Source organism: Podarcis muralis, chromosome 4 (genome assembly GCF_964188315.1).
Source record: "Podarcis muralis chromosome 4, rPodMur119.hap1.1, whole genome shotgun sequence".
Classification (NCBI taxonomy): Eukaryota; Metazoa; Chordata; class Lepidosauria; order Squamata; family Lacertidae; genus Podarcis; species Podarcis muralis.
In genome coordinates this window covers 4,509,364-4,532,808 of record NC_135658.1, presented here as the reverse complement: position 1 = coordinate 4,532,808, position 23,445 = coordinate 4,509,364, and the positions used below count along the sequence as shown (strand labels likewise).

The window sequence follows — 23,445 nt, the reverse complement described above, 5'->3', positions numbered from 1 at the left end:
GCCAGTGTGGTGTAGTGGTGAAGAGCGGTAGTCTCGTAATCTGGAGAACCGGGTTCGCGTCTCCACTCCTCCACATGCAGCTGCTGGGTGACCTTGGGCTAGTCACACTTCTCTGAAGTCTCTCAGCCTCACTCACCTCACAGAGTGTTTGTTGTGGGGGAGGAAGGGAAAGGAGATTGTTAGCTGCTTTGAGACTCCTGAAGGGGTGTGAAAGGCGGGATATCAAATCCAAACTCTTCTTCTTCTCTTCTTCTCTAATGCGTGGGCTCTCAGGCTGGGTTATTATTATATCTACTGCCTTCTGAGCACCATTAAGTTTGCGGTTTCATGTTCTAGCTTTAGGTTATAGTTTAACAACACAAATTTGATGTGCTCAGCTCTCCCTAAGGGTTCACACCTTGATTTTGTTGAAGGATCCCTGAGGTGGCCGCTGTCTCCTGGGTCCCAGGTGGTGGGCCTAAGCCACCCATGAAAAGTTACAACGGTCTCACAATTTGGACTTGGAAAGACCGTATCGCCCCTTTAATTTATTTTATATTATATATATTTTTCCCAATTGGAGATGACAAACTGGAGGGGCATATTAGAATCCTCTCTGGGGCAAAAAGGCTTCACGGAAGCTTTGTTGTCAGGAGGAGTCCAGCTAGGGTGTTTAGAAGAGTGAGCTCCCATTTCCCTCTAATGCCGAGGGGGGGTTGCTTGATAACCAGTTACACAAGGAGATACATAAACAGAGATACGAGAGATGGACAAAGGGGGGGAGGGAGAGAAAAGAATATCCTATCAGTATTATTCAGTCTAACACTCAAGTGCCCCTCTCGGCCCTTTCTGGGCGAAACTCCGACGGATCGGACCGGAGAAGGCTAGCAGAAATCCAAAGGCAATCCCTGCCTATAACTTAAACCACAGACTAGCCTGGAACTAGCCTGGAAACCATGGGTTTCTTAACCCGGAAAAACCACGGATCCGGAATTCACTCAGCGCTGCTCACAAAACTAATCCTAGTGTGGGGCCCCGTCTTCTTCCTGAACCTCCCGCTCTACCGTCCACAACAGCCTCCTGCCTGATCTTAGAACTATGTCCGGAACTCCCTACTGGACGCTTGCACAGTGCAGTGACAGACAGGGGTCCAAGAAGAGAAAGGTTTGAAAGGAAGCAAATGACAGAGAGAGAGAGAGAGGGAGAGATTTTCCACAACCCTTCCGGCAACGCTCCGAAAGAAGGCGTCAAGGAGAGAAAAAAGAGATTTTCCACGATCCCTTTGGCCACGCTCCGAAGAAGAGAATCAGGAGAGAGAGAGAGAGAAGGACTTCCAGGACGCTTCCGGCCACACTCCGAGAGAAGACGTCAAGGAGAGAAAAAAGAAAAGTTCAGCTGCTGTGGAGACGTTATTCTTCCACCCCCCTCCCACCGTACTAACTTCAAACCATACTCACATCCTTGAATGTCCCTCGTGGATCCCAGGATCCTTTTCTTTGGCCGGCTTGACCTTGCCTTTGCTCCCCTGGTTGAGCTTTCTGGTGACGATTGATTACCGCCCGCAAAGAGGAGGCAAGGAGAGGAAAAAGGATCCCTGGGCTAAGGTTGCCCAGTGGCGCCCGATCCCCTCTATCTCCCGCCTCACCTTCACAGGAGGACCAAGAGCCCCTGAGCATGGTCGCCAAACTGTTAACGGAAAAATCTGAGGGCTCCCTTGGACAAAAACAAAGACACCAACCAGGATTACTTGGAGCAAAACAGCAGCCTGTAGGCTTGGCCTTTATTGAGCTGTTGCAACAGGGTGCTCCCCTCACTTGCAGGAGAGAGGAAGGACCCAGAAAAATAGTGTACAAAGCCTTATAAAGACTTTTGAAATTGCCACCCTGTAGATCAAGCCCACCCCCGGAAACATCATACATACATCACAGAAGGGGTGTAACCCAAGACGACCCCTCAGATACATCACACCTACATCACAGAAAGGAGGGGTTGAGGGAGGGGTTGTGGTGGTAACCTGAGTGTCCTGTCACCTGGCTGGTTCCCCCCTTCCCCCTCCCCATGAGTACTTTCCAGGTGACAGAGGGGAGTTTGCAGTTTCCTGCCCCCAGAGGGAAGAGCTGATTATTGTCCTTTGTTCCAGTCCATGCTGAATCCACTCCCATATGCAAGTTCTTTGTGATCTTGATGGTCTTCTGTCTAGGACCATCAGGGTTGGCATAGCAACTGGGCAGGGCTCCTGTGTATGTACTGGTATGCTCAAGTGATTATCGCTGCCCTCTTTCAAACCTTCCCCATTTTGTAGTCCTTCCTTCATGGAGTAAAATAAAAGTGGAACAGTGGTAATCTGATTTATGGTTGATTTTCTATGAATTTATAACAGAAGCGTAGCGTATGTAGCGTGTGAGTGTGTGTGAAGTTTGTATAAACTGAATGATGGGGGGGGGGGTTCCTGCAACATTATCACAATATCATGGGCTTCATCCGTTGTACATATTCTAAGTAATGTAAATGAATATAATGTCATAATTCAACATATTTTAACAAATTAACAAACCTGTGTATGGATAAAGTTTGTTATACATTTGTTGTTTTAAAAGGCTCACTTGAAGAAGAAAACCTTGCAGCTGCAGATTTCTGTCACCTGTAACTAAAATCAATGCTGCACCTGTCTATATAATCTTACATTGTGACAGTTGTTGTTCACTGCAGAAACCACTATGTTATAAGTTCCATTATCTGGATACTTCATATATGGTATGTACTTTTATAGCACAATTGTTTTTATAATTTTGTTAAATGATCTAGTGGTCGATCCACAACTCTGGTCACTGCTCCCTGAGAAAAGCTCATGAACTCTGGGATTTTTATTACTGGGAGTAGATCTCAGTCTCTTGAAAGTTCTGTCATTGTGGCTAGTTCAAGGTACCAGCACAACTTTAATTGCCACTCATCTTTTGTTGATATTAACTCATTTTCCAGTATTTTGCTATTAACATCCTAGCCGCTGTTGTCGTGTAAAGAAACTCTCTTTTATTTTCATTTGGTATGCTTATCATTAGAATATCAAATAGGAAGGCTTTGGTTTTCTTTAAAATAAATAGCATTTATTTTATTTTCCCTTTGGGGACATGTCCACCACATGTGGAATAAGGTTCCCTCATTTGTCTGCATCTCCAACACTTATTGCTGATATTTATTTATTTTGACTGATTTGGATGGGGTCAGGTACCATCTAAAAATCAAATAGCATGTGGTGAATTTTAAGTCTTTCCCCATAATTTCCCTCATTTTTCATCTTCATTGGATATCCACAATCATGTGTCCATTTCACCACCACCTCCTTCACCTCCTAGTCCTTAAGGTTCCAGTCTAGTAACAATCTGTGTGGTTCTGATAATATCTTTGTATTATTTAATAATATGTTTTTTTAAAACAAATCCGCTGCTGTTCTGTCAAGTCCATTTATTTTTTATCTGGAAAAGATTGTTTAACTGGTAATCTTTCTTTTTTACTTTTGTTTTCCTTTTATATTTTTACTTTTTTGTAATTTTAGCATATAATAACAGTAGTAATTATATGGAAATGGGATAATAATATTGAAATGAATAAAATGCTTAACTCGCCAAGATTTTTATTGTTTGCAGCTTTCCAAGAAAACGGAAGGAGATTCTCTCCTTTTTGGCTTTTATCTCTTCCCTTTATCACTGTCTCTTTAAGTCCCAACAGTCCTGCCCCACCCTCCCGCTTAGAGGATATCCTTTCTACAGATGTCAACGCAGACCCAGTGATGGAAAACCCTCCGCCCAATTCCTCGTAACCACAAGACTATTTATTACCTGCAGCAACAACAACAAAAGACACCAGAGTGGCCACAGCTATCTCTTTCCAAAGATATAGACTGACAGGGAGGGGGCTGACAGCCTTTTCTGTGATGTAGGTATGATGTATCTGGGGGGGGGGTTGTCCTTGGGCTACACCCCTTCTATGATGTATGTATGATTTTTCTAGGGGTGGTCTTGGACTCCAGGGTGGGCAATTGAAATTGTCTATATAAGGGCTTTCATGCATGGCTTGGGGTCCTCCTCCTCTCTCCTGCGTGTGGGGGAGCACCCTGTTGCTAGTATGTCACATGCCCCTGTTTACTTTCCTAGGCTTGGGAAGTGTAAGAACAGAAGTCAGCCTTATCTCTTCCACTCTGCTGTGCTTTTGCACTGTTCTTTGTCTCCCTGTCTGTTGCTGAAGAACAGAGAGGATGCCATTATGATCCGTTTGGTCTCGTCTGCACATGTGATGAGCATCCCCTCATTTCCTTCATCCATGTCTTTTTTAAAAAATAAATATTTATTAGAGTTTTACATAATAAGAAAAAGAAAAAACACAAAAAGTAAACAAAAAAGAATACAGAAAGTACAAAGGTACTTAAACAAAGTAGAAATACAAAATACAAAAAAAAAGAATAGAGAAAATTAAAAATTAAGAAAAAATCTTGAATTTCTTGTCTTCAGTTTCAATTACTTGTTCCCCTGACCTCCTCACACCTCCCTTTTTTGTATTCCCGTTCACATATTCCGTTCAGCAAATCCTTATCCTCTTTCATTTATCTTGACTCTATGTCTCAACATAATGTAACTTTATAATTTCACCCATTATCGATCCATTTTTACATATTCTTATTAACCTTATTGCTAATACCCCTTAATTTCAATCCAACATCATTATAACATTCATTAATTTTACAATATTTCTGCAGATAGTCTTTAAATTTCTTCCAATCTTCTTCCACCAACTCTTCTCCCAGGTCTCGGATTCTGCCGGTCATTTCCGCCAATTCCATATAGTCCATCACCTTCATCTGCCACTCTTGTGTCTTCCAATACTTTGCGATGAGTATTCTTGCTGCTGCTGTAGCATACATAAAAAAAGTTCTATCCTTCTTTGGCACCAATTGGCCGACTAATCCCAGGAGAAAGGCCTCTGGTTTCTTCAAGAAGGTATATTTAAATACCTTTTTCATTTCATTATAGATCATCTCCCAGAAAGCCTTAATCCTTGGGCACGTCCACCAAAGGTGAAAGAATGTACCTTCAGTCTCTTTACATTTCCAACATTTATTATCGGGCAAATGATAGATTTTTGCAAGCTTGACTGGTGCCATGTACCACCTGTATATCATTTTCATAATATTCTCTCTTAGGGCATTACATGCCGTAAATTTCATACCTGTGGTCCACAACTGTTCCCAGTCAGCGAGCATAATGTTATGTCCAACATCTTGTGCCCATTTAGTCATAACAGATTTAACCGTTTCATCCTGAGTGTTCCATTTTAACAGCAAGTTATACATTCTTGACAATATCTTTGTTTTGGGATCTAACAGTTCTGTCTCCAATTTTGATATTTCCACCTGGAAACCAATTTTTTTGTCCAAATTATAGGCCTCCCTTATTTGATAGTAATGAAGCCAGTCACGCACTTTGTCTTTTAGTTTCTAAAAACTCTGCAGTTTTAATTTGTCCCCTTCTTGTTCCAAAATTTCCCAATATTTCGGCCATTTGGCCTCCATATTGAGCTTTTTCTGAGCCTTTGCTTCCATCGGTGACAACCACATTGGGGTTTTATTTTCAAGTAGGTCTTTATATGTTATCCAGACATTGAACAATGCTTTCCTGACAATATGATTCTTAAAAGCTTTGCGAGCTTTAAACTTGTCGTACCGTAAATCCTGCGTGTGGGGGAGCACCCTGTTGCTAGTATGTCACATGCCCCTGTTTACTTTCCTAGGCTTGGAAACTGTAAGAACGGAAGTCAGTCTTATCTCTTCCGCTCTGCTGTGATTTCGCACTGTTCTTTGTCTCTCTGTCTGTTGCTGAAGAAGAGAGAGGATGCCATTATGATCCATTTGGTGTCATCTGCAGATGTGACGAGCATCCCCTCAGTTCCTTCATCCAAGTCACTTATCAAGACGTTGTTCAACAACGGGCCCAGGACAGAACCCTGCAGCACCCCTCTGGTCACTTTTCCCCAGGATGAGGAGGAACCATGAAGGAGTCCTCTTTGGGTTCGGTCAGTCAAATCCACCTAACAGTTACCTCATTCAGCCTCATTTTACCAGCTTCCTCACATAAATATCACAGAGGACTTTGTCAAAAGCCTTATTGAAATCAAAATACACAATTTCCACAGCAGGCCCCTGATCAACAAAGTTTTTAATCCATTCAAGAAAAGAAAAGAAGAAAAGGAAAGATTTCTCTGGCTTATCTTGTTTTTGAGAAAGCCATGCTTTCATCCTGTATGTTTATATTGTAAAATCTTCAGATGATGGGCAAACACATTTAAAAAAGCATAAATGAGGATCTTGACAAGCTGGAACTTGTGCAAAGGAAGGAGTTTTATGTCTTTAATTTGGAAACCACATGACACAGTGGTGCTGACTTGGATAAAATATTGGTGGAGGGCCAGGTAAGTCCTGCCTTGCACAATCCATCATATGATGCACGTGTGGGAATGTTCAGGGATGCAGGAAAGGATATATTGTCTGAGTATATCCTTATCCAACTTGTGTTAACAACTTCCACAATATCAGCAGAGTAACATTCCCTTTTATTTTAAATTTGCAGCGTCTGCGTTTGCTCAGGCTCGCTAAAGCCTCTATAATAACTGTTCTGCTATTTTCCCCTTATTCCCTCATAAAATAGAAGAGACGACACAGTCTTTTACAAAAATATAAAAAGAGTTTACTCGCATTCTGTTCACACTCAGATCCCAGAAGGCAGACTTAGCTTAATGAAGTAACATACACTTGGAGTCTATCTCTTAAGAAGACAGTCCCTTTTTTCTCTCTTGGCTGGAAGCCAAGAGGGCATCTCTGGCTTAGTAGATGTTGTGTCTTCGATGCATGTAGTCAGAGAGAGAGAGATGGCTGCCCTGCCCTGTGCTTTTGTCATTACCTGCACAGGTGAGGCCACACCCACCTCTAGTCACATGCAGAGGAGGTCTGTCCCAGCCCAGAACGAAACAGGAAGTTGACCTGCCAGCTGGACAAACATCCCTCCCCATGTGTAAACATGTTCACTCCAGGAATGTTGTACTTGACTGCTCTTGTGTTTCACAGCATGCATGCCATTAGAATGGCAATGCCTATAATGGCAGCAACGTTTTAAAAAAGTAATATTTTGAGCCCGTAGTTCAATTTCCCAGCAGCTCCCCTTGCCATGGAGAACACTTCTAGCATTCTATCTCTACCTGTGGCATTGTTCAGCAGTGGGGAAAGTGACCTCTTCACACCGATGTCCATTTAGTATAGCCCTTTCCAGGTTTTTTCCTGCCTCTTGTGTTTGTCATACATTGTTCTCCTATGTGTGCTGCCAGTAGAAGCCACAATTCTGTGGGTACTCTAGGTGGTGCAGAAAGCATCTAGAAGCTCCCTAGAGGTTGAAGTGCCGATCAAACTTCTGTTTTGCGATCTATTAATTCCAATTAGGAGTACTGGGGGTGGTTCAGACTCTGGGGCAGTGCTTTTGGCCAGCAGAGGGTGTCACAAGGCCAGCCTACTTTCCCTTTAAAGCAAACTTGGGTCTCCAGCTGTTTTTGGACTACAACTCCCATCATCCCTAGCTAGCAGGACCAGTGGGAAGGGATGATGAGAACTGTAGTCCTTAATGAAATAAGAAGGAAAGACTGTAAACTTTTTCAATATGCGGTTACAGCAGCAAGAACTTTACTGGCCCAGACATGGAAACAAGAAGAAATTCCGACGATAGAAGAATGGAGACTGAAGTTGACAGACTATTCAGAATTGGATAGATTAACTGGAAAAATTAGATATCTTAGAGACCAAAAGTTCATCGAGGATTGGGGGGAATTTGTTGAATATCTGAAAAGAATATGTGATGTGCAAACAACGCTGGCAGGGTTTCAAGAAGCACTGTAAAAGTTGAGATATATTGTTAAAAAGCAATAGAGGTGGGAGGGAAGATCAATGGCAATATAATCAGAGAAATGCGTAACTGAGAGGTAAATATGGATGATTATCAGAGAAGCCGAAGGAAGTCAAAAAGGAATCAAATGTATGGAAATTTGTGCAATTTGTATAACCGTTTTGGAAAATTAATAAAATTATATATATAAGATAGGAGCTGTAGTCCAGGAGCTGCTGGGGACCCAAGTTTGGGAAAGCCTGCTTCAAAGCAACTTTTCCATTTTGCCCGCAAAGATGGGACCTGTCCATGTTTGTATCTTCTTGTATTTTGTTTTCCTCATGACCTTTCTGCGTTTCTTTGTTTTTTTAAGAGGGCAAATTGAAAGAGAAATTGTATGGCAAGTTGCAGAAGAATAAAAGGTTGTGTTTGGAAAAAACACACCAAAAACTGGGGGGTGGCATCCTTAAATATTTTATTTGGGGTGGGGCAAAGACCCCATGGCCTTTAAGAGATGGCGCCTATTCCCTACACCCACAGGTCTCAGGATGGTTACAACATAACAAAATATTTTAAAAAACCACCACGTATTAAAAGGGCATTAGATGTCAATCAGCCAAAAGCCTGGTTAAAAAGGTGCGGATTTGCCTGGCTCCTAAAGCTGTATAATGGTTTTTCTGACCATTGTATGGATTCTTTGATGGGAAGTAAGGGAGGAGCTCTTCCTGAAGTTCTTTCCACATTCCACGCACTGATAGGGTTTCTCCCCTGTATGAATTCTTTGACTCTGAGCATCTCCCTCCCTTGGCCAGAAAGTGGAGGAAGAGCTTGCAGGGAAAAGGGCTTTGCAGGAGGCAAGGAAGCTCCTCCTAGAATTCCGGAGTGGAGAGATAGGAGGGGATCCCAGGGTCATCTAGTCCAACCCCCAGCAATGGAGGAATCTCAGCTAAAGCATCCATTGCAGATGGCCGATCTCTGCTGAGAAACCTCCAAGGAAGGAGAGTCCACCACCTCCCAAGGGAGACCTTTCCCTGCCCAACTGCTCTTAGGTGTCCCTCAAGGCAGCGGGTCCTGAGTTCTAGCTCTGCTGAAACCATTGCACTGGCTGCCAAGGAGGAACCAAGCGAAGTTCAAAATAAATAAATCCTATTCTCATCATAAATGAGTAATACTTTCTTATGCATGCTTTTTATACTAATATACAATAGTATGCCATTTCCCTTTCCAGAAATGGATGGTTGTTGTTATTATGTTTAGGGAAGCTTTGAATATTTGTTGGACTATTGTATTTTAATATTTTGTTGGAAGCCGCCCAGAGTGGCTGGGGAACCCAGCCAGATGGGTGGGGTATAAATTATTATTATTATTATTATTATTATTATTATTATTATTATTATTATTATTAATTAAATTGATCAGGTGAGTTTTCTCCTTTCGAAAGAGGGAGGTGGAATCTCCACGGTTGCTAATAGCATAACGTTGAAAGGCTAGGGAAATATGGGGAGCCCTGGAGCATCTGCTTGGCATGCAGAATGTCCCAGTCAGTGTAGGCCAGGGGTCCTCAAACTATGTCCCGCGGGCCAAATCCAGCCCTCCAGGGTCGTGAATCTGGCCTGCACGGCCCCTTCAGTACCCGCCAAGTGTCTGAGGCTGAAAGCATCTCCCCGCCCGCTCAGTCAGTCCTTGTGCTGCACTGAGGTAAAGGACACTAGCGTGGTGGCAGCTCTACCTATGACAGGCCAGGGGGGTTCGCTCAGGGATGGGGCAGTGTTGTCATTTGGCTTGAAGAGAGGAGTTCAGGTTGGTGGAGGAAGGCAGACTTGGGTCAATTTGGTTTTGTTACATAGACGTTTACTTTAAAGGTGGTAGAAGGAAGTATAGTCCTATTTCTGTAAGTGGCACAGGGGTCTTTCCACTCATGTGGTTTACATGCTCTGAGAGATGGGATCTATTTTGTTATTTTAATTTTAAAAGGGTGGAGTGGAACCGGAGATTGACCATCTTGTTAGCCTGGGGCATTGGTCAGCAACCTTTTTCAGCTGTGGGCTGGTCCACTGTCCCTCAGACCATGTAGGGGGGCTGGAGGAGCCAATGCAGCTCGGGGCAGCGCAGCCTCTCCCCTCCCCTCGGAGAAGACTCAGCGTCTGGAGGGGAACCTGTGTCTCTACTGCGGCGGGAGTGGACACTATGCCCAATCCTGTCCTGAGAAAACGCCAGCCACCGGGAAATGGCCAACCCCAGTAGCCAATGGCCCAGGCTACCTGGGGTCCCAAACATTGCATGATGGGCCCTCACCGGTGGAATTGCAACACCTCATGGTTCCGGTGCATCTATATCCCCCTGGCGGGCCCTGGATTGTAACCCACGCTCTGGTAGATTCAGGGGCAACCCGCTCCTATATGGACTCTGCATTTGCCGCCCGTCATCAGGTGCCACTCCAGGACAAGCCAGAACCGGTACTGGTGGAGGCAATTGATGGATGGCTCCTGCGCTCGGGTGCCGTTACTCAGGAGACTCAGCCCTTGGTCCTGTGTCAGCAGCAGCACCGGGAGGTGCGCACCTTGGACATTGCCACCATGCCCCGGTTTCCCCTGGTGCTAGGGATGGACTGGCTGGGGTCTCACAATCTTGAAATCGACTGGGTCAATCAGACTGTGTGCTTCCCAGACCCGTGTCCCCATGCTCAGTCCAAGATGCTAGTGGCCGCCCCCACGGGGGAAGCTGTGTCAATGCTCCCCGCTGCTTACCAGGACTACCAAGAAGTGTTTGAGGAACAGGGGCAGAGCAGCTGCCGCCTCTGTAGTAAAGTTAGTACTTTACTAGTAGCTGTTCTTTGGTCAAGTGGAGAGTGAGGCCTTGTGGGAAACCAGTAAGGATTACGAGAGCCGTCCTGTTGCTTTAATTTGTGGGCCCGTTGGCTCTAAGGGCGTGAGAGGACTTCTATGGGAAAGGAATTGCCGGGCTAAATTGAAGGTTTAACACCTGTGTTCAAAGCTATGAACATACCCTCTGTAATGTTATCTATCCTTGATTGCTTGGGAATGTGCGTCTGCCTAAGCTCCACCAGTCTCCATGGGAAGGGAGGAAACACCTTGATCTAGGTTCTGAATGCTTAATTGACTCAGCTGCCACAATTTAGAATTATTAGCCCACAAACTGGTCATTGGAGAATTCAAATGTAATCAAGGGATTTTGATTGGTCCTGGGGTTTCTGATTCCACATGCAAATTATGGATAAAAGATCTAGAGAATGGTTTGAAAGCGCACGCTCTGCAATTCGCAAAGAATCGCCCGGCTGCTGACGTCCACCAAGCAGCCGTCCTTTCGTCCTTTTGTGCTTTTGCATTGAAGATTTTCTGAGACCTTTGGATGCGGATTTCTGAAAGACTCTAACTAACCTATCTTTGCTTTAGAGTATAGAAGTAAGTACTAGCTCGCTATATTTTACAACGTTCTTGTAATTCACAAAAAGTTGTGCCTGCTTATTAGCATGTTCTTTATGCTTTTTAAATAAATTTTAAGAAAGAACTTTCTTTTGTCTTGTGTGTGCCTATCCGGGGGGAATGGCTAATTCCAACGCCTAGACTTCTTGGTCGCGCTGTATCAAAAGATTTCTGCCTGCAAGCTTGTGGAAGCAACTCGTAGTTTGGGGGTTAGCCGGTAACAAAGGAGCACAGCTAACTCCCTTGAGCTGTGGCTTCTGGTAACCCTGGGTCGAGGGAGTGGTGGCAGCCCTACCAGTTCTATTATGTCCTGTTTCTGAAAAGTAAACTGGTTTGCCAGCCTTGCCCAAGAAACCTGATCTGGCCGGAGAGCAAAGACAGGTGAGGGAGGGGCAAGACACTGGGTGTCCGTTTACCACAGCCTCATTGGTCTCTCAACTGTGGCATAGACCTCCAGCCCTGGGTGCCCCTGCCTGTGAGCCGCCTATACTTTCTTACGGAACCAGAGCGCTAAGCCTTGCAGGACTTCCTTCGCAATAACCTGGAGAGCGGGTTCATTCGGCCCTCTACCTCGCTCACCGCTTCTCCAGTACTCTTCCTTAAGAAGTGTGGGGAGCTACGTCCCTGCCATGATTACCATGAATAAGATTGCACCAGCGGTCGGTGGACTTCCTCAGTCACCAACTCTCCCCTGATGGGGTGCAGATGGATCCCGGGAATATGGTAGCAGTTTGGGAGTGGGCAGCACCCCGGAATCGCAAGGACCTACAGCAGTTCCTGGAATTCGCCGACTATTACTGGACCTTCATTGTGGACTATGCTCATCGCGCCACCTTGCTGACCCGACTGCTGTGCCCCAAGACACTGTTCTCCTGGGACAAGGAGGCAGAGGTGGTTTTTCATGGGTTGAAAGCCTGTCTCCAGAGGGCACTGCTTTTACAGCATCCTAATCCCTCTCGTCCCTTCGTGGTGGAGACAGACGCCTCCAGTCCGGCTCTCGGTGCCGTCTTGTCCCAGCAGCACGGACCTGATGCGCTGCTGTTACTCTGCGCCTACTATTCCTGCCAGCTTCTTCTGGCAGAATGTAACTATACCGTGTGGGAGCGGGAACTACTGGCCATCAAGGTGGCCTTTGAGGTCTGGGGCCATCATCTTGAGGGGGCAAGACACCTGGTGGAACTGAGAACCGATCACCGGAACCTGGAGTACCTCCAGACTGGGTCGACCACTTGGCATTGGAGGAGTTCGCTTACAACAATGCGGTGAACGCCTCCACCCAGCAGACCCTGTTCCAGGCCACTTACGGTTACCATCCGCGTTTGTTCCTGGATGTGCTGCCAGCATCTGCGGTCCCCAAGGTGACAGATTGGCTCCAGGAGCTCCAGTCTCAGCACCAACTATTGATGGAGCAACTGCGCCAGGCCAAGGATGCGTACAAGGCCCAGGCCGACCGCCACCGGCAGGTGGGGCCGGAACTCCGTGTCGGCGAGCCATGGGGCTATATAAATTCTAATTGGACTCCGTTGGAATTGGGCAAGTGTATCCAGGCTGCAATTAGCTTTTTGGTCCCTTAGGAACAACCGAGCAACTTCCACTAGGGGGCGCATAGGAAGATGGCCGACAATAACATCTCTCCGACCCACAGGAGGTAATTTGGAGGCTATGTTGGGAGTAATTAGCCTCCCTACCCACTCAAGACAGTGAGTGGGGCCATTTGCCTGCTGTGCCCGATACCACCCCCAAATTTTTGGGGGGGTGGGGGCACTAGGCACAAAAACCCTCCTGTGGGATCTCGGCACTCCTGGACGCTGTCTCTGACCTGCGCCACTAGCTGCAAGAACTTCAAAAGAAACAAATTGGCACGAAGGAAATGCACATACTTCAGGAAATGAGGAGGAGTGAAGGCTGCAACAGAAGAGGTCTCTGGAAAAACAAGATTTAAATTATGAGAAGATACGTCAAGATACGGTATGGCAAATGACTGATGGGGGAGGGGGGGAAATGTTTTGTTGTTTTTTTACTTATGTGATTAAACCCAAGAATCCCCTCCCTTCAAGAGTCAAAAGCCAGAAATGAGTAAGGACTTAAGCTGTGAATTTAAGGCTGTGTGGAGATAAACTTTTGAACCAAAGCATGTTTATAGAAGACTGTGGAATGTATAAGAGCTTTGTTATGATGCAGTCAAAAATCCCGTCGCCATTTTGGGAAGCTCTGTCGGAGGACTAAGACCAGGAGGAGAAAGAGTGAAAGAGAGCGTTCTTACATCGTGGGAGAAACTCCTCAAAGAGGTCTTAAGAGCGACAGAGCTATAAATTTACGATGGGAAAAGTGATCTTATCTCCAAAGGTGACAATTTATGGGAACCATCTGGAATTGAGGAATGACGACGGGAAATCCACACAGGAGTATTATTGGCGTTTATCAGCTTAAGGAGACTATCAGAAGAGATCATAAAGGACAAAGAGAAAATATATGAATAAGAAGTGATGTGGAAACAGCAAGAGAAGATTGGAAAGAACTGTAAATATGTGTTTGGACTGTTTGAACATCTATCCGGACTTATTTGGACTGATTTGGACATTAATGCAGAAGTAAGGATTTAGATCAGAATCCTTCCTCGGATCTGGAAGTATGGGACCCCCCAACAAAATTTAAAAATTTGGCTCTGTAATTTGGAATTTATGTGATGTGGTTTGATTTGATGTGATTGGCCGGTTAATAATTTTTTTTTTTTTAAAAGAGCTAGCTATGACCCCTGGGAACACACAAAAAAGGCAGAAACAAAACAAACTGCATTTTTCACTTATTATTTGACCTTCCTGCTAAGTGTAAAGCATAGACCACTATTGAGAATGTTTCTCCCAAAGTGCTAGAATGCCACAAGTAATTTAGTAACAAAATGCAACATGTGCTATTTTTCATATGATATCCTATGTCCAGCTATGTGCACTGCTACACTTGCAAATAGCTTTAAGAGGCCTGACATGCAAGTCTCTTAAGATTTACATGAAGACATCCATTTACAACATGCCAGGCTATTATTTGTGGGGCAACCATTTTTTAGAAAAAAATTATATCCCCAAAGGGGGGAATTGTTATAATTTTTAGGTGGTTATATGTGTGTGTGTGTGTGTGTGTGTAATATATATATATATATATATATATATATATACACCAAGCAAACACATATATAAATATATAAACCACATGTCCAAAACCCACAGGAAAAGTCCTAAAGCCATTTTGACTCTTTCACTCTTTCAGTCACCTCAAATATTTCTCTACAAGGTCAAAGGAAATGCAGAAACCTCCCCATTGTCTCTGTCCTCACAAATCCTGCCTTAAGGGCACATTTAAGGTGTGAATAGGGTGAGCCTTTGACCTGGCTCAGGAATGAAGTATTATCATTACAAGAGAATGGCCAGCCTCCCCAGGTAATCCAGTCAAGTGACCATTAACAGGTAACCTGGCAGACAAGGTAAACACAATGCACTCAGATTTCTGTTGTAGACCGCCTTTTCTGTGATGTATGTATGATGTTTCTGGGGGTGGTCTTGGATTCCAGGTCGGGCAATTAAAAATGTCTATATAAGGGCTTGCACGCATGGCTCGGGGTCCTCCTCCTCTCTCCTGCGTGTGGGGGAGAACCCTGTTGTAACAGTTAATAAAGAAAAGGCTTAGTAGCTGCTTTGCTTCTCAATATTCTCTGGTTGGTCTCTGTTTTTTTCTCCTACCGATAGAGAACGTACAAAAGGACTGTATATGGGCCCTTGGGTACCCCATAAGGAAAAAGGAGCAGGTTTTTTCCCTTATATCACCTGCAATCGTGTGGTGAGTTAGCAATTGACTCCTCCCGTTGTTGAATATGTGGCTAGTATGTCACATGCCCCTGTTTACTTTCCTAGGCTTGGGAAGTGTAAGAACGGAAGTCAGTCTTATCTCTTCCGCTCTGCTGTGCTTTTGCACTGTTCTTTGTCTCCCTGTCTGTTGCTGAGGAAGAGAGAGGATGCCATTACGATCCATTTGGTGTCGTGTGCAAATGTGATGAGCATCCCCTCAGTTCCTTCATCCATGTCATTTATAAAGACGTTGTTCAACAACAGTCCCAGGACAGAACCCTGCAGTACCCCTCTTGTCACTTTTCCCCAGGATGAGGAGGACGCATGAAGGGGTCCTCTTTGGGTTTGGTCAGTCAAATCCACCTAAGAGTTACCTCATTCAGCCTCATTTTACCAGCTTCCTCACATAAATATCACAGAGGACTTTGTCAAAAGCCTTACTGAAATCAAAATACACAATTTCCACAGCAGTTCCCTGATCAACAAAGTGTATAACTCCATCCAAAAAAAGAAAAGAATAAAAATGGAGAGATTTCTCTGGCTTGTTTTTGAGAAAGCCATGCTTTCATCCTGTATGTTTATATTGTAAAATCTTCAGATGATGGGCAAACACATTTAAAAAAGCATAAATGAGGATCTTGGCAAGCTGGAACATGTGCAAAGGAAGGTGATTTATGTATTTATTTAATTTGTAAATCACCTGACCAGTGGTGCCGACTTGAATAAAATATTGGTGGGCACCAGGTAAGGCCCGCCTTGCACTATCAATCACATGGTGCATGCACACCATTAGAATGGCAATGTCTATAATGCAGTGACTTTTTAAAAAAGTAATATTTTGTGCCCGTAGTTCAATTTCTCAGCAGCTCCCCTTGCCCCAGAGACACTTCTAGCATTCCATCTCCTCTACCTGTGGTATTGTTCAGCAGTGGGGAAAGTGACCTCTTCACACCGGATGTCCATTTGGTATGACCCTTTCCAGGTTTTTTCCTGCCCCTTGTGTTTGTCTTTCATTTGTTTTCCTGTGTGTGTTGCCAGTAGAAGACACAATTCTGTGGGTACTCTAGGTGGTGCAGAAAGCACCTAGAAGCTCCCTAGAGGTTGAAGTGCCGATCAAACTTCAGTTTTGCGCTCTATTTTTTTTAAATTTTATTAGTTTTTGACAGTTTAAACACATAACAATAACATAAAAAACATAACAAACATAAAAAAAACATAAAACAGACCTCCCCATACCACCCCTTTTCTGCATCCTTGGTTCGAATTTTTTCAGCAACCCTTCACTCATCACATTATTTAGATCAATTCTTATGGTTATCTTCCTTAATTTATTAATTACAGCTGTGGTTCTTTATTTCCTCTCCCCCTGACCTCCTAATTTTCATCCATATTACAACAATTTTTCAAATATATCTTAAATTTCTTCCATTCTTTCTCCACTGTCTCCTTCCCCCTGGTCTCGGATTCTGCCAGTCATCTCAGCCAGTCCCATGTAGTCTATCACCTTCGTCTGCCATTCTTCCAACGTGGGTAGTTCTTGTGTCTTCCAATACTTTGCTAGAAGGATCCTTGCTGCTGTTGTGGCGTACATAAAAAATGTTCTATCCTTCCTTGGCACCATTTGGCCCACCATGCCCAAGAGAAAAGCCTCTGGTTTCTTAGGAAAAGTTCTTTTAAGGACTTTCTTAATTTCATTATAGATCATTTCCCAGAAGGCCTTAATCTTCGGGCAGGTCCACCAAAGGTGATAGAAGGTACCTTCCGTTTCATTACATTTCCAACATTTATTATTGGGCAAATGATAAATCTTTGCTAGCTTGGCTGGGGTCATGTACCACCTATAGATCATTTTCATAATGTTTTCTCTTAAGGCATTTTGTTGTTGTTTAGTCGTTTAGTCGTGTCCGACTCTTCGTGACCCCATGGACCAGAGCACGCCAGGCACCTCTGTCCTCCACTACCTCCCGCAGTTTGGTCAAACTCATGCTGGTAACCTCGAAAACACTATCCAACCATCTTGTCCTCTGTCGCCCCCTTCTCCTTGTGCCCTCCATCTTTCCCAGCATCAGGGTCTTCTCCAGGGAGTCTTCTCTTCTCATGAGGTGGCCAAAGTACTGGAGCCTCAGCTTCACGATCTGTCCTTCCAGTGAGCACTCAGGGCTGATTTCCTTAAGAATGGATGCATTTGATCTTCTTGCAGTCCATGGGACTCTCAAGAGTCTTCTCCAGCACCATAATTCAAAAGCATCAATTCTTCGGCGATCAGCCTTCTTTATGGTCCAGCTCTCACTTCCATACATCACTACTGGGAAAACCATGGCTTTAACTATACGGACCTTTGTTGGCAAGGTGATGTCTCTACTTCTCAAGATGCTGTCTAGGCCTGTCATTGCCCTTCTCCCAAGAAGCAGGCGTCTTTTAATTTCGTGGCTGCTGTCACCATCTGCAGTGATCATGGAGCCCAAGAAAGTAAAATCTCTCACTGCCTCCATTTCTTCCCCTTCTATTTGCCAGGAGGTGATGGGACCAGTGGCCATGATCTTCGTTTTTTTGATGTTGAGCTTCAGACCATATTTTGCGCTCTCCTCTTTCACCCTCATTAAAAGGTTCTTTAATTCCTCCTCACTTTCTGCCATCAAGGTTGTGTCATCTGCATATCTGAGGTTGTTGATATTTCTTCCGGCAATCTTAATTCCAGCTTGGGATTCATCCAGCCCAGCCTTTCGCATGATGTATTCTGCATACAAATTAAATAAGCAGGGAGACAAAATGCAGCCTTGCCGTACTCCTTTCCCAATTTTGAACCAATCAGTTGTTCCATATCCAGTTCTAACTGTAGCTTCTTGTCCCACATAGAGATTTCTCAGGAGACAGATGAGGTGATCAGGCACTCCCATTTCTTTAAGAACTTGCCATAGTTTGCTGTGGTCGACACAGTCAAAGGCTTTTGCATAGTCAATGAAGCAGAAGTAGATGTCTTTCTGGAACTCTCTAGCTTTCTCCATAATCCAGCGCATGTTTGCAATTTGGTCTCTGGTTCCTCTGCCTCTTCTAAATCCAGCTTGCACTTCTGGGAGTTCTCGATCCACATACTGCTTGAGCCTTCCTTGTAGAATTTTAAGCATAACCTTGCTAGCGTGTGAAATGAGTGCAATTGTGCGGTAGTTGGAGCATTCTTTGGCACTGCCTTTCTTTGGGATTGGGATGTAGACTGATCTTCTCCAATCTTCTGGCCACTGCTGAGTTTTCCAAATTTGCTGGCATATTGAGTGTAGCACCTTAACAGCATCATCTTTTAAAATTTTAAATAGTTCAGCTGGAATACCATCACTTCCACTGGCCTTGTTATTTGCAGTGCTTTCTAAGGCCCATTTGACTTCACTTTCCAGGATGTCTGGCTCAAGGTCAGCAACCACACTACCTGGGGTGTACGAGACATCCATATCCTTCTGGTATAATTCCTCTGTGTATTCTTGCCACCTCTTGCATTACATGCCGTAAATTTAATATCGGTGGTCCATAACTGCTCCCAGTCAGCAAGTTCTATGTCATGACCAATATCTTGTGCCCATTTAATCATAGATGATTTCACCCTTTCATCTTGAGTATTCCACTTCAACAGCAAGTTATACATTTTTGACAAGTTTTTAGTATTGGGTTCTAACAATTCTGTTTCTAGTTTTGACCTCTCCACTTGGAAGCCTTTTTTTCTGTCCTGCTTGAATACTTCATTTATCTGGCGGTAATGTAGCCAATCTCTCACCTTAGACTTTAATTTCTCAAAACTCTGCAATTTTATTTTTTCACCATCTTGTTCTAAAATTTCAAAGTATTTGGGCCATTTAGAGCCCATATTAAGTTTTTTCACCTCCTTAGCTTCCATTGGTGACAACCACCTGGGAGTTTTACTTTCCAATAAATCTTTATACCGCATCCAAACATTGTATAATGCTTTTCTGACAATATGGTTCCTAAAACCTTTATGGAATTTTACCTTGTCATACCATATATATGCATGCCATCCAAATCTGTTATCAAACCCTTCCAAATCCAAAATGTCTGTGTTCTCAAGAAGCAGCCAGTCTTTCAGCCAGCAGAACGCTGCTGATTCATAGTAAAGTCTTAAGTCCGGCAGGGCAAACCCCCCTCTGTCTTTTGCATCTGTCAGTGTCTTAAATTTTATTCTGGGCTTTTTGCCCTGCCAGACGAATTTAGATATGTCTTTCTGCCACTTCTTGAAACAATCCATCTTGTCCATTATCTGTAATGTCTGAAACAAAAACAGCATTCTAGGCAATACATTCATCTTAATAACAGCAATTCGGCCTAACAAGGAGAGTTTCAACCTTGACCATATGTCTAGATCTTTCTTTACTTCTGTCCAACATTTATCATAATTGTCTTTAAATAAGTTCACATTTTTTGATGTTAAATTCACCCCCAGGTACTTCACTTTTTTTGCTATCCCTAAACCTGTTTCACTCTGAAATCTCTCTTTTTCAGCATTTGTTAGATTTTTCTCCAGCACTTTGGTTTTCTGTTTGTTCAATTTGAATCCAGCTACCTGACCAAATATCTCAATTAGTTCTAAAACTCTTTTAGTACTAATATCTGGCTGTTGTAGGGTCAATACCAAATCATCTGCGAATGCCCTTAATTTATACTCTTTGGCTCCGACCTGAATTCCTTTAACCAACTGGTCCCCTCTAATCATATTTAACAAAACCTCCAGGACAGATATAAAAAGTAGAGGGGAGATAGGACATCCCTGTCATGTTCCTTTCTCTATAGGTATTTCTTCAGTAAGCACATTGTTTACAATTAACTTTGCTTTCTGCTCAGAATATATTGCACCTATACCATTTTCAAAACCTTGGCCTACCCCCATCCCTTGGAGATTCTTCTTCATAAAGCTCCAACAAATGTTGTCAAAGGCTTTCTCCGCATCCACAAAAATCAATACTGCTTTCCTATTAATGTTCACTTCCAACAATTCCAAAATGTCTATTATATTCCTCACATTGTCTGACATATGTCTTCCTGGGAGAAAGCCTGCTTGGTCCTTATGAATCTCTCCTACCAGCACTCTCTTCAGTCTTTTTGCCAAAATGTCTGCAAAAATTTTGTAATCCACGTTAAGTAGTGATATAGGGCGGTAGTTTTTAACCTGGTTCTTTTCAGTCTCAGTTTTCGGTATAAGTGAAATAAAAGCTTCTTTCCACGATTCGGGTGCCTTTTTCCCCTCCAAAATTTCATTACAGACTTCCTTCAATGGTTGCACTAACCATTCCTTCAAGGCTTTATAGTATCTAGCCGTCAAGCCGTCTGGTCCTGGAGATTTTCCCAATTGAGTCTTTTGAATGGCATCCTCTATTTCTTGTTCTGTTATTTTCTCGTTCAATATCAGTTTACTTTGTTCTATAATTTTAGGCAGTCCATATTTTTTAAAGAAATTCTTCTATTTCTTGTTCATCAATTGGCCCTTGTGCATATAATTTTCTGATTTTCTGAGGGTGTCACAAGGCCAGCCTACTTTCCCTTTAAAGCAAATTTGGGTCTCCAGCTGTTTTGGGCTACGGCTCCCATCATGCCTAGCTAGCAGGACCAATGGGGAGAGATGATGGAAACTATCGTCCCGGGAGCTGCTGGGGACCCAAGTTTGAGAAAGCCTCCTTTAAAGCAACTTTTGCGTTTGGCCCGCAAAGATGGGACCTGTCCACATTTGTATTTTCTTGTATTTTGTTTTTCTCATGACCTTTGCGCTGTTTTAAAAAATTTCTTAAAAGGGCAAATTGATAGCAAAATTGTATGGCAAGCTGCGGAAGAATACTGGGGGGTGGCCTCCTCAAATATTTTATGGGGGGGCAAAGACCCCTAGGAATTTAAGAGTGGCTGTATTCATACACCCACATGTCTCAGAATGCTTAGAACATAAAAACACAACATAAAAACACAAAACATCACATGTTAAAATACTATTAGATGTCAATAAGAAAAAGGCCTGGTTAAAAAGGTGTGGATTTGCCTGGCTCCTAGAGCTGTATACTGGTTTTTCCAACCTTTGTATGGATTCTTTGATGGGAAGTGAGTTTAGAGCTAACAGTGAAGCTCTTTCCACATTCCACACACCGATAAGGTTTCTCCCCTGTATGAATTCTTTGATGGGAAGTGAGAGAGGAGCTCTTCCTGAAACTCTTTCCACATTCCACACACTGATATGGTTTCTCCCCTGTATGAATTCTTTGAGGGGAAGTGAGAGAGGAGCTATCAGTGAAGCTCTTTCCACATTCCATACACTGTTAGGGTTTTCCCCCTGTATGAATTCTTTGATGGGAAGTGAGATGGGAGCTCTGACTGAAGCTCTTTCCACATTCCACACACTGATAGGGTTTCTCCCCTGTATGAATTCTTTTATGGGAAATGAGAGAGGAACTATCTGTGAAGCTCTTTCCACATTCCACACACTGATAGGGTTTTTCCCCTGTATGAATTCTTTGATGGGAAGTGAGATGGGAGCTCTGACTGAAGCTCTTTCCACATTCCACACACTGATAGGGTTTCCCCCCTGTATGAATTCTTTGATGGGAAGTGAGATTGGAGCTTGTACTGAAGCTCTTTCCACATTCCATACACTGATAGGGTTTCTCCCCTGTATGAATTCTTTGATGGGAAGTGAGAGAGGAGCTGTTCCTGAAGCTCTTTCCACATTCCACACACTTATAGGGTTTCTCCCCTGTATGAATTCTTTGATGGGAAGTGAGAGAGGAGTTCTTCCTGAAGCTCTTTCCACATTCCACACACTGATAGGGTTTCTCCCCTGTATGAATTCTGTGATGGGAAGTGAGAGAGGAGCTATGAGTGAAGCTCTTTCCACATTCCACACACTGATAGGGTTTCTCCGCTGTATGAATTCTGTGATGGGTGGAGAGTTTAGAGCTATCTGTGAAGTTCTTTCCACATTCCACACACTGATAGGGTTTCTCCCCTGTATGAATTCTTAGATGGGAAGTGAGAGAGGAGCTCTTCCTGAAGCTCTTTCCACATTCCACACACTGATAGGGTTTCTCCCCTGTATGAATTCTCTGATGCTTAGTGAGATCGGAGCTCTTCCTGAAGCTCTTTCCACATTCCACACACTGATAGGGTTTCTCCCCTGTATGAATTCTTAGATGGGAAGTGAGAGAGGAGCTCGTCCTGAAGCTCTTTCCACATTCCACACACTGATAGGGTTTCTCCCCTGTATGAATTCTGTGATGGAAAGTGAGAGAGGAGCTATGAGTGAAGCTCTTTCCACATTCCACACACTGATAGGGTTTCTCCCCTGTATGAATTCTCTGATGCTTAGTGAGATCGGAGCTCTTCCTGACGCTCTTTCCACATTCCACACACTGATAGGGTTTCTCCCCTGTATGAATTCTGTGATGGGAAGTGAGAGAGGAGCTATCTGTTAAGCTCTTTCCACATTCCACACACTGATAGGGTTTCTCCGCTGTATGAATTCTGTGATGGGAAGTGACATGGGAGCTCTGACTGAAGCTCTTTCCACATTCCACACACTGATAGGGTTTCTCCCCTGTATGAATTCTGTGATGGGAAGTAAGAGAGGAGCTCGTCCTGAAGCTCTTTCCACATTCCACACACTGATAGGGTTTCTCCCCTGTATGAATTCTTAGATGGGAAGTGAGAGAGGAGCTATGAGTGAAGCTCTTTCCACATTCCACACACTGATAGGGTTTTCCCCCTGTATGAATTCTTTGATGGGAAGTGACATGGGAGCTCTGACTGAAGCTCTTTCCACATTCCACACACTGATAGGGTTTCTCCCCTGTATGGATTCTAAGATGGGAAGTGAGAGAGGAGCTCTTCCTGAAGCTCTTTCCACATTCCACACACTGATAGGGTTTCTCCCCTTTATGAATTCTCTGATGCTTAGTGAGATCGGAGCTCTGACTGACGCTCTTTCCACATTCCACACACTGATAGGGTTTCTCCCCTGTATGAATTCTTAGATGGGAGGTGAGATTGGAGCTGTTCCTGAAGCTCTTTCCACATTCCATGCACTGATAGACTTTCTTTCCAATGATATTTTGTTGATGGGAAGTGGAATGGGAGCTCTGACTGCAGCTTTCTCCACACTCCAAATTTTTACGTGGCTTCTCCTCCCTGGGGATTTTATCATGGTCACCTTTGTTCTCGATTTCCGTTTCATCACAATCTGCAATGGAGACAAAAAGGGATTAGAGCCTCAGGAGCAAATGGAGAAGAACT

At 43.8% G+C, this 23,445-nt stretch overlaps 2 protein-coding genes across 2 annotated transcripts in view; one reads left to right on the top strand and one right to left on the bottom strand.

Moving 5' to 3' along the window:
- LOC144327627 (uncharacterized) overlaps positions 1 to 23,445 on the top strand; it is a 365,071-nt gene that overhangs the window by 71,647 nt on the left and 269,979 nt on the right. The window lies entirely within an intron of this gene.
- Positions 21,012 to 23,445, bottom strand: part of LOC114595488 (uncharacterized) — a 29,216-nt gene continuing 26,782 nt past the window's right edge. The window contains exon 6 of the mRNA XM_077928031.1: positions 21,012 to 23,392. Within this exon, the coding sequence (XP_077784157.1) occupies positions 21,477 to 23,392 (1,916 nt within the window). The 3' untranslated portion in view covers positions 21,012 to 21,476. The remainder of the gene's footprint in view (positions 23,393 to 23,445) is intronic.